General features: G+C 42.5%; 1 protein-coding gene across 1 annotated transcript; it reads right to left on the bottom strand.

Annotated features, from left to right (window-relative positions):
- Nucleotides 1–216: 216 nt before the first annotated feature.
- rab25b (RAB25, member RAS oncogene family b) lies at nt 217–11,494 on the bottom strand. Its single transcript, XM_047597589.1, has 5 exons — nt 11,146–11,494; nt 4,364–4,559; nt 2,175–2,368; nt 1,682–1,762; nt 217–879 (listed from the first exon to the last, which is right to left on the bottom strand). Exons 1-5 carry the CDS (start codon nt 11,180–11,182, stop codon nt 761–763), a joined length of 627 nt encoding a protein of 208 aa, XP_047453545.1. The 5' UTR covers nt 11,183–11,494; the 3' UTR covers nt 217–760.
- Between the last annotated feature and the right edge of the window lie 413 nt (nt 11,495–11,907).

The following is an 11,907-nucleotide window of genomic DNA, read 5'->3' as shown; positions in this document are numbered from 1 at the left end:
GTACAATCATGTCTGTAAGTCAGTAAGAAACAGAAACGTCTTAGAGTCCGTTGCTTTTCTCACATACAGAGAATTGTGAGTCTTTTTGCCCCCAGCGTCAACAAAACACAAAGGTCAACGAAGTCTCCTCTATTACGTCATGGTCACCTTGGATTAGTGAACAGTCTGTTAGTCTGCTAAGATACAAACACATAATAAAATCAAGTCCATTTCAGGTTGAAGTATTCGTATATGTTTATTTATCTCGAATTTACATAGGAATTGGCATTTAGCAAACTATACAGAGAAGATTAAGATTTACAATACATCACAATTAAGTTTAGTTTTATCCCGAATATGTCAAAATGTCCTCAGCCCAAAAAAAAAAAAACACAGTTTGTCTCCAGAAATCATTTATTTGTCCACAGAAATGCAGAAATCAGTCTCATGACGCTCGGCAGTGACGCCGCTGTCTCACAGTCAGCGCTTACAACAAGCTGCAGGATTTAAGAAAAAACATTCACACATACACGTCGTATTTTAAACTTCTCCAATTTACTGCACCAATTATAAATAATCTTCACACGGTTTCACCTTTGACCTGTGTTCAGTGGTGAGCAGGGCCTTTTGTCGGTTTCCAGCTACGTCAGGTCACATGTTTAATCTAAACGCACCGTGCTGCCGTGCAGCCTGCGCAGCTCATGAATCAGTCATCTGAAAGTGGCCAGAATCATCGATGTTGGCGCCCGACGTCGTCCCGTCGTCCCGAGGGACGGAGCGATCAGATGTTCTTGCAGCAGGGCTTGTTCTCCTGTTGGTTTTCTGCTCCGGAGCTGTTCAGGGTCACGGCGCTGATGGAGCCTCGGACCACTTCTTTACTGCTCACCTTCCTGTGGATCTCTGCAGCACGAGACCAACGTTAGAGTTCACAGTCACACAGAAAGAAACCTGAGAGTTTCCAGACAAGTTCGCTAGCGAAAAAAAAAACCAAACTCAGCAGCACTGAAGTTCATTAACAAGAGCAGAAACACTGGAGGATTACCAAAGGCCCTTTCATCCAGCTGAAGAGCTGAGAGCTCTGACCATGTGGGACTAAACTGGAGGTCACTGGATGTATACTTTAGGTTTCATGATTACAAGAAAAATACATGTGCACATCATTTCAATAGAAATGTGTACACATCTACAAGACAGTGTGCACATAAACCGACAGAAAATGTGCATAAAACCTTTTAAAAGGAAATGTAATAAAGAAATGCATGAAATGTGCCAATAACGTACAGGAATTTATGTACTACATTTTATTCAAAATGTGTGCAACACATCATTTCCAAGAACATGTGCTTATAAGTTGCCAGAAAGATTTACACAAAATATAAAGGAAAATGTAGAAATAATGTTTTCATGTACATTTTTTGTACCTTTGTGCACGTGATTTCAATAAATATGTGCACATAGCACACAGGGAATCACATACATGACTTATTTTAGGATGTGCACATATTTTTCAAAAGAGGTGAACATAGTTTAAAGGACAATGTGCACATACTTTTCCAAGAACACGTGTGCAAAATGTAAAGTGAATAATGTACTCAAGTCATGCACATCAGTTTTAGGGAGCAACATTTCCACATGCATGTGCATAAATTACAGTAAATGTTATAAGAAAAATAAGGAATAAATGCATGAATTAATGAATTACCTGCTAAGACGTTGTTGAACGCTGCCTCCACGTTAGTGGACGCCAAGGCCGAGGTCTCCAGGAACAAAATGCCTTTCTTTTCTATGTAACACGAAGAAAATAGGCAAATTACTAGTAGCAGGGGTAGTAGTATTTTCTATTCAGCCACGGTTCAATAAATACAGATAGTCAGTATAAACATGTAAATTACAGGGACTGGACAGGGTCAGGCAGCAGCAAAGAATGTGTATAAATGTCTAACCCACACTCTAAACTATCTGAGCGTCCTTTAAAAAATAAATCATTCACATGATCAGCTCCACGTCCAGTTTCTTTCTCCATTCTGAGTCACATGTTTCAGAGTCTCTATAACAACATCACATAATATACTTTTAATCATCAATCACAAGTTTAGAGTCATTTTTCAATCAGTGAAGAGGGATTCCACTTGTGTAGAGAAACAGAAGGCGAAGAGAAGAATTAACATGAGGCTGATTTTCTGCAAACTTCAAACCTGCAAAGTCTTTGGCCTCCTCCGTGGGCACAGATCTCTCTGACTCCAGGTCCGTTTTATTCCCCACTAGCATGACCACGATGTGGGGGTCCGCGTGGTCGTACAGCTCCTTCAGCCAGCGCTCCACGCTCTCATAGGTCAGGTGTTTGGTGATGTCGTAGACCAGCAGGGCTCCGACCGCTCCTCGGTAGTAGCTGGTGGGAGGAGACTGAGCTTGTTTAACTAAAAACACCTTTAGCATCAGTGCTAACCACCACCACCGCCACTGATTGTCTTCAGGACACAATTTATATTCATATGTGACGTCCAGAAGATGTGCACACAGTTTCTAGGAAAGTGTGCACATAAATGGGTGGAAAATGTGCACGAAAAGGATATATGTGCACATCATTTACAAGAACACGTGTTCATAAATACAAAACCTGACACATGATATCGGAGCTCACTGTCCCTAAAGCTTCGTTTTTCAGGATGTGTCATTCTGTTTGCATGTTTACGGGAATGTCAACTATTTTTCAGAAATATCAGAAAACACATCTTACAGGATAATATGCACCACATGTATATCAATATGTGCACATAAACTGATGGAAAATGTGCACAAAAATGACATATGTGCTCATACATGCAAACGCTGACACATCACAGCACAGTTCACCGTCCCTAAAGCTCTGCCTTGGTCCCCCCCCTTTGTCTGAGTTCTCCATCTAGTTTCTAACGTAGCTCATCAGCCATGTGCAGAACTTCCTCCCTAAAATCCCTTAAAGTCACTATACTGTCAGCGCTGAGAGCTTGTGCAGAATTCTGTGGGTTCACGGCTACAAGTCGCTGCTTTCACATCCCACACATTCACTCAGTCCATTACCCTTACAGTGATGATGGAGTGTAGCTGCTGTAAGCCCTGTCCAGTCTCTGCTGATAATCAGCAGCCCCTCCTGTCGTCAATAGAAAAATAAATGACTGAAGGCTGATTGCTCTGAAGTTATGAACCAATCAATTACGACCCTGCTCCTCGTCTCCAGCAGCGTAATTAATTCCATTTTAATAGGTTTTAGCTGCTTGTTACAGTACAAATGGGAATTTCCATGGGACTGAGAATCTGCATAGTGGAACAAGTCGGCGAGTAATTACTGAGAAAGCCGAGCTGTCGGGAAAAAGAGCGAAGCAGAACCCCCGATTCTTTTCCCCAAGTCTTGAAAATGAAACTGACATGGTTCCATTGTTTTAAAAGCAGTTTAACACACTGCTAATCCTTCTAGTTTAATTAAAAAAAGCAAAGAGAATGGATGAGCGGCGCTCTCAGACTGAACGGAGGCGCAGTGAGGGCTGAGAGCTGAGGCCGGCTGGATTTAGGAAAGCCAGGCGTGGCCACAGGAAGCTGGAAGCTGCAGGAAAGAATGCGCTGCTGGTTTTTCAGGTAATGTGGGAGGACACTGAGGATCACAGCCTGTCCTTGTGTGTGGTGCGGCTGATAGCAGGGCCACCTCAAGATGCCGACATGCAGGTTGCCCAACAAGTGTGGAGCAAGAGACCGTGCATGAAATGTTGATGCTGCCTACTTCCTCATTTCTTTCTTTTTTTTTTTACTGTTTGTCACATTTAAATGTTTCAGATCATTAAACAAATGTAAATATTAGTCAAAGATAACACAAGTAAACACAAAATGCAGTTTTTAAATGGAGGTTGTTATTAAGGGAAAATGAAATTCAAACCTACGTGGCAAAAGGTTTGCAAAGACATGCAGTGAGTCTGTTCCAGAGCTGTGGATGAACTCTGACCCATGCATCTTTGCAGACTTGTTGTAATTCTCTATCCATCCATCCATAAAAGAATAATTTGATCATCTCATCACAGATAGCTCAGACTTTTGATTTGTAAATTCATGCGAAGAGCGAAGCAGATGTAGATGCAAAGATTTACAAATAGAACTGTCTGTGGTTTGTTGCTACTTCCTCCTTAAAGAAGCCAAGAGTTCAACATCAGGGGAAAGCAGGTGAAAGTCAAGTGTCTGTGCAGTAAATACAAAGTTCAGCAGACTGTTAGCGTAGCTTAGCATAAAGACTGGAAACAGGGGGAAAGTGTTAGCTCGCTCTGCACACCTCCCTGACCGGACCACCAGGAACTCCTGCTCAGGAAACCATCTGGCGCATGTAAATAAATGAAATGTGTCTGTGTGACGGGGAACTCACGCCGAGGTGATGGCCCGGTACCGCTCCAGCCCGGCCGTGTCCCAGATCTGGGCCTTGATGGTGAAGCCACTGAGCTGCACGGTCCGCGTGCTGAACTCCACCCCGATGGTCGTACGACTGTCATGGCTGAACTCGTTCTTGGTGAAGCGGGACAGCAGGTTGCTCTTTCCTACCCCAGACTCTCCGATTAGAACCACTGCACAACAACACATAAACGTCCATATTAGAGAGCTGCTGTTGGGGGTTTTTTGGAGGACGTGTCATTGCAAAATCAAACAAGTACTCTCAGAGCCGCTTCATCCTTTACAGCCTGTTCCACGTAAAGTCTTAAGTCTAGGTGTGTCTTTCTCAGTCTGCACCGTAAATCCATGCTAATGGTTGTCTGAGGCCGGGATAATTAGACCATTAGGTAATGGTACCTAATACCTTCATGCTAAATGAGTTCATTGTTTTAGCTGAGGCGTGCAGATAGAAAGCACATCGATTTAAACAGCCCCTCTGCTACAGAGGAGTTTGGACCGATTCCAGCTCACACTGGATGCGAGGCCGAGCCTTTAAATGAAGACTGAAGGATGTTAGCACAACAGCACAACTCTGTAGTCCTGTTTTTCAGAGTTGCAGCAGCTCCTGGACGTGGTCTCAAAAGAAATGTGTAAATTAAGATGTTGCTTTGACATGAATAAGACATGAATTTAAACTAAATTTATATTATTTATAATTACACAAGCTAAGCTAACACGAGCTATGCTGGAAGGTCCACGTTAAGAACACTGGAATCCTGAGTAAATGCAGACACATCCTGAATCAAACAACATTACACACTCTGTAACGAACACTCATTTTGCCAAACCTGATCTATTGTGTTGAAATATGGGCTAACACTCACAAGAGCACTTCACAAAGAAATGCACATTACAGGAAAGAGCAGTAAGGAGAACAACCCGTGCAGAGTATCTCCATCACACTAATCCTCTTTTCGTTAAATCGCAGATTTTGAAATTTATGGTTAAAGTTAGAACATCATTATTATTATTTAAAGCATAAAAATAACATACTCCCTAAAAAACATTCAAAATTTGTTCTAAACCAAAGGAAGTTTTCTTGATAATTATAAAAAATGAACTCTAATCAACTCTTTTTTTGTAATGAACAAGTTTTTTATTCTTTTGTGTTATAAATAAACAACCAACTGATTGTAGTCTTATAAATATAGTATAGAATATCATCCTGCAGTTTGTTATTCCCTCTTGTGTCGTGTGTCATCTCTGGGGGGGTTAAGAGGCAATGCTTCGTTCCCTGGAAAACTAAAACAAAAAAAACTCTCAGGTAAAAACACGGCACAGTCGGACCTTTGTTTTCTGGAAATAAAACAGCCAGCGAGGTGGTTCCAGATCAGGTGGAACGAGTTCAGCTGCTGCTTCCTTTTTATCGTGGGCCAGAGGAACCTACCTACTGGGTAAACAGGACCAGAAGTAACACCCCCCCCCCCCCCCCTGCCACCACCCCCACCACCCTGCTGCACATTTCGGTGACTAATGTTTGGGTTTCAGTCGTTAGTAGCTGACTCAGACTGAGAAAATAAGGAAAAAGGCTTGGCTTATAACAGGCACGGATAGGTTCTGTTTACTAGTGACTGAGACACGGCTCCAGCTCGTTGCTGTAGGTCTGTAATCCATGTGTTATGACACTTTTAATCGTAAAGTTTGGGCGTGAAGGGCGTTCAAACACATCACAGAAACAACTGCAGCATTAATATGTTCCACTTCTTATCTCTCGGTTTTGGTCTCCACCAGCTGCTGATAAATATGTCTGTTTGTCTGGTAAATGATCACCAGGTTAATCCGCCGTTGTTTTCTGGATGGTCTGAGGTGTTTTATCTGTGGAAAATGTCCTGACAAGATGTGAACCAAAACGTTTAAAGACCAAGGGGAACTACAGAGTCAGGAGTTCCCCGTGGACTCGACGTTTAACACGAATCGAATCAAAAACTAAAAATGTAAAAACAAATAAGGACGGTTTAAAAAAAAGACTTAACAGGCTAAATGTGAAAATTAAACTTTAAGATGCAAATATTAACATGAGGATTGGAGATGTCATCTACAGTGGTGTGAAAAGTGTTGGTCTTCTTCCTGATTTCATAATGTTTTGCATGTTTGTCACACCTAAATGTTCCAGATCATCAAATCTAATTTAAATAGAAGACAAAGATAACACAAGTAAGAAATGCATCATGAAGGTTTTTATTATTAAAGGGGGAAAAATCCAAACCTACACGGTTCTGTGTGAACTGTTTGCCCCTCCTGGTAAAACATAACATAACTGAGCTCAGTTCCTCTACCACACCCAGGCCTGACGACTGCCACACCTGTTCTCAATCAACAAATCACTTCATCTAAGAGGCTGCACAACGACATCCCAACAACACAACATAAATGCCAGAAAACATCTTGATGATGCTCAAGACCTTTGGGAAAATCTGTGGACGGACCAGACTGTTTGGAAAATGTGTGTCCACCACTTTCAGAAGAAGAACATCATACCTAAATGTTCTGATGGTCTGGAGCTGTTTTGCTGCTTCAGGACCTGGAAGACTTGCTGTGGTAAATGGAACCAGGAATTCTGCTGAATTCTACCAAACATTCTTGTAAATCATCTGTTGGTGACCTCAAGCTGAAGAGAACTTGGGTTCTGCAGCAGAACAGATACCCAAAACACACCAGCAAGCCCACCTCTGAATGGCCTAGTCAAAGTCCTGACCTGAATCCTGATGGATGCTGTGGCGCGACCTTAAAAAGGAGGTTCATGCCAGAAAACCCAACAATGTGGCTGAATTACAACAAGTCTGTAAAGATGAGTGGGCTTCAGTTCCTCCATAGATCTGTTATAGACTCACAAACGCTTGATTGCAGTTGTTGCTGCTACGCGTGGTCCAACCAGTTTTTGGGTTTAGGGGAAAACACTTTTTACCACAGGGCCGTGTAGATATGGGTTTAGTTTTCCCTTAATAATAAAAACCTTCATTTAAACAATGCATTTTGTGTTATCTAGTTCTATCGAGGTCTGGTAACCTCCTGGAGATTCTGGTGGTCCGGTCAGTGAAGCATGCAGAGCAAGCTAACACTTTCCCCCTGTTTCCAGTCTTTGTGCTAAGCTACGCTAACAGTCTGCTGAACTTTGTATTTACTGCACAGACACTTGACTTTCACCTGGTTTCCACTGATAAACTCTTGGCTTCTTTAAGGAGGAAGTAGCAACAAACCACAGACAGACTATTTGTAAATCTTTGCATCTACATCTGCTTCGCTCTTCACATGAATTTACAAATCAAAAGTCTGAGCTATCTGTGATGAGATGATTAATGGGCCAAAATTCCTCCACAGTGGTGGGAAAACTCATCGCAAGTTTTCACAAACGTAGCCGTGTAGGTTTGGATTTAGTTTTTCCTTAATAACAACATTACATTCTAAAAACTGCAACATTTACGTGTGAGAAACCTGCAAAAAAATAACAAATCAGGACTTTTTCACACCACTGTACTGACTGAACCTCGCACTGATCAAGGTCTTTTACCCTGAACTCTCAGCTTAAAGCTGGACAACAAATGAACAACCTCCACTTCATCTGCATTATGTTTAACCTGAGGAATATTTCACAACGTGAGTCGGCTCGTTTTCAGGTTTATTGTTCACAGTGAAAAGCTTGTTTTCCAGCAGCCAAGCTCCTTTCCCCATTTTCTTCCCCCCTCCTCCACTACTCAGTAACTTCTTACGCAAACAATATCCCCCCGCGGTTTCTATGGCGAGAGGGTCAAGTGGCATTTCGAGCGTTGATGCGTTGCAGCAGGGCAAAACTTTTCTCTTTTGTTTGCTTTCATGACCTTCAGGGGTGGAAATGTTCTGCATGCGGCGCTGCTCCCAAACTTAACGCACAAAACGCTCATAACGTTAACGATTATTTGTTAATATTAAAACAAAGATGATGCACTTTTGTTTGAAGGTTGTTTGTGTATTATTTTTTTGAAAAAAAGAAAATTTAATTCATTTCATGAAGTAGAGCCAAAGGTTTTAGCAAAATAAAGCTGCCCTTCATGTTTAACACAGCTTGTTTGACAAGTTCTTTTGACTTCATGGCATCCAGGTGTGAAGGGTGCTAAAAGAATATCTGGATGAGGATATTGGTTCAACAAAACATTTATGCATCATCAGAAACTACTGTGGCATTAAAATGAGATTCATTCCAGTGGTAAAAAATAAATAAATAAATATCTGGTCCATACAGAACACTGGAGCAAAATGAAGACTTTTGAAACTATACATTCTTTTGCAGAACATAGAGGGTCACTGGTTCTGTATCGACCCCTTCATGACGTTATCGGTTTCAGCCTAGGTTACGTTATGGGTTTGAATAAATTGTGACTGAAATTACCTTAAGTTAATCATTAGTTGGGGGATTCTTGTTACAGGTTAATGCTAATGCTAACCGCAAGCTAACGCGAGGCTAGCTGTGTGTTTCAGCGGCGTCCAAGCAGAAGTTACATTTACTACGTTACCCTCCACAGTGGCTCCACTTACTTCTGTAATATCTTTGTTGGAGAGGCTTCACTTGATAAAGACAGACCAGACTTCGTCCCCTCCGTGTCCTCCTATGGTGAGTGATATATTACTATATATTCTCTAAAATATGCGTTTTATGCGTTTGAGATGTTTTGCCTCCAGCTAAGCCCCGCCCCTCAAAAAACATCACACTGTTTACAAACTGTGAAGGGGTCTATATAAAGACAGAAGCGCAGGAAGTTCATTTTATCGATGAAAACCTGCAGGAATTTATGGACGTGTACAGAACTGTCCATCTTGAAGTTGCTGTGTTGACACCTGGTCTTAAATAAAATGTGTCTCCATATCCGTCCCCAGCCAGCACTTGAGATCTGATCTCTGTTTGTGTGTCTTCTTTAGAGACAAAGCTCAGACTAGAGCTGAACCCTGGTGGAGGAAGAAACGTCTCTACAATGGTCTTCATTGTCTAATTTGTTCCAAAATATGGGCCATTTCCATGAGGAAATATTGAGGAAATGTGTATCTTCACTCCACATGGATGGAGAACTCCTCTTCCATAGATCAGCCCTGGTGAGTAGGAGGTCTTTAATGGGATCCAGGACTCACTGTGGGTTCACACTAACCAAAGGAATGAGGTCACATGTGTCCCAGACCAGCTCCAGATGTCGACTGAGACCAGATCAGTGTTCACACCAGGACTAGTGATCAGAATATCCAGATCTTTTCCTGTAAACACTCATTTAAACCCAGCTTAGCTCTATGTAATAGTTCAGTAGTTTAATATTTGAAAGTAGTGCACCACAGATTCAGATTTATTCACTGTTCACTTTCCTTTGAGGCAAATCTGAGGGTGCGTCTTATTACACATGGCACACCTGTTGGTAACGAGCTGGTAGACTCAACTCATTGTTGGTGAAACATTAGGAGGAGTCTGCATGAAACTCAAGAACTAAAGGCCCTTTTTTCAGAGCAGACATTTTGATTTATCACAGCAGGAAAGAGGTTTAAGAACATGAACAGTGTCCCACAGTGTAAACCTGTTCCAGGCCCTGGAACGCAGATATTAATAATGTGATTAAATACAAACGCGGTCAGGCAACGACAAGTCAAAAAGTCTGCCATGACTCAAATCTATTGCACAATAAATAAGGCATATCTAAAGTCTACATGTGCATGTTTTCCCCTCTGGGCTCAGAAATAGTGAGTTCTGACTCAACACAAAGGAAACACAAAGGAAACACTAGTTGATTTAGGTGTTGTAACCCTGTTTGTTTTACCAGCTGCAGCTGTATTCGAACTATTATGAGTCCTGTTATATCTTGGCATAAAAGTGTATTTGCAAAAGTAATTTTTGTTTGTTTGATCCAGACTGATATTTCAGGCTGGATTATTTTTGTCCCATGTGGAGACAGAGAAGTGAAGAAAAGGAAACCAAGAAAACCAAGGATGTCTTCAGTATTCGTTATCCTCCCAAACCGCCCCAAAAAAAAGGCTTTAAGGTGAATTTGGGAATGAAGCAGATACTTGTTCTTACATCTCTCTCTGCAGCCGAGCTCCATTATGAGGAAAGTGATGCAGCTCGTGGACGTTTGACTTCTCCACCCACTCACCTTTACATATATATAAATATCTTAGCTCTGTATTTCTGTTTAGTGTTTCAGCTGAACTTTCCCGCACATTAAGACTCATCTGGTAACATATTTTCCCTGCAGAGAGAACTGGAAAGCTTGTGCAAGGTTTTTTTTTTTTTATAAAGACAGAAACATGCTGCACAGATCCTGCACTAAGAGCACTTTAAAATAAAATGAAGAGAGAATGATTGACTCCGGTTAACTGGTGCACTTTCAAACCAGACTGTGCAGGCTGCAGTGAGCAGGAATTAAAGATCACATCCTGGTTCGAACAATAGAGCATACTATGCTCGTGCAGAGTCAACGTCCTGAACCAGAGATGTGTCTGTAGAACCGAAAGGAAGTGACATCTCTTCTATTTCTACACCGTTGACAGACAGCTGAGTGGGCAGCTCCCCTCCATATCAGCTCATATGTTCACACCGGTATTAATTAGAATAACTAACCTACTAAACTCCACACAGCAGCTCCTGTTCCTGGAAAATGTCAAGTTAATAATAAACAAGGAAGTATAACTAGACAGTCAAAGGGCCATTATAACGTGACACCGTTTCTTGTTTGGGGATCAGATCAGGTGATCAGGAGAGCATGTACTCACCCTTAAAGACAAAGTTGTAAGCCTCATCCGACCCCATGTTTTGTCCATTCAGCGTTGCCACCCCCCACCTCCTCCTCCTCCGCCTCCTCCTCTGAGTTTACTGCTGCGTCTCCCGTCTGCCGCAGGATGTAAGCTGACACTGACTCAGATCAGAACCGGCCCGTCCCCTTGAATCCTCTTCAGACTTCAGGAGGAGAGAAAAGGCGTGTGCAGAGAGCGGTGGGACGCGTGAAGCTGCCAGCGTGGTTGCCCTTCACTACCCTTCCCCGTCTGAGAGAGAGAAAACCCAGAGCTGGCTTGTTTGAACAGGACATGAGGAGCGTATCCAGGTTGCTCTGCTGCAGCGGGCGGGGCCTGAGGCAGGGAGCGGTGGAGCCGGGGAGGAGGTGTGGCTTAGCAGGGCAGGTTGGACAGGTGGAGGGGGGGACCAGGTAAGAGCTGTGGAGGACAGTCAGGCGCCTCCTCGTGGAGCCGATCACCGCATGCAGGACGTTTACATGCTCTTTCTGACGGGCAGCGTGGAGACTTACACCTTCATAGCACATAATTATACCCAGACTCACTGGTCTCTTACAAGACGTTCAGGGCTGAAACTGAACCGTGGACATTCAGCTTCCTCTCTGTCAAAATGTAGCAGACATTTTGGTGAATCTCATTAGTATTTTTGAGGTTTTTTTCCCCATTCTGCAGCATTAGGCATTGGTGAATGTGAGGGTTCTCAGTCGTAAAGGTTGTGTCTGCATCCAAAAAAAAAACAAAAAA

This window comes from Mugil cephalus, chromosome 11 (assembly GCF_022458985.1).
Source record: "Mugil cephalus isolate CIBA_MC_2020 chromosome 11, CIBA_Mcephalus_1.1, whole genome shotgun sequence".
In the NCBI taxonomy this organism is placed as follows: domain Eukaryota; kingdom Metazoa; phylum Chordata; class Actinopteri; order Mugiliformes; family Mugilidae; genus Mugil; species Mugil cephalus.
This window is presented reverse-complemented; position numbering and strand designations above follow the sequence as displayed.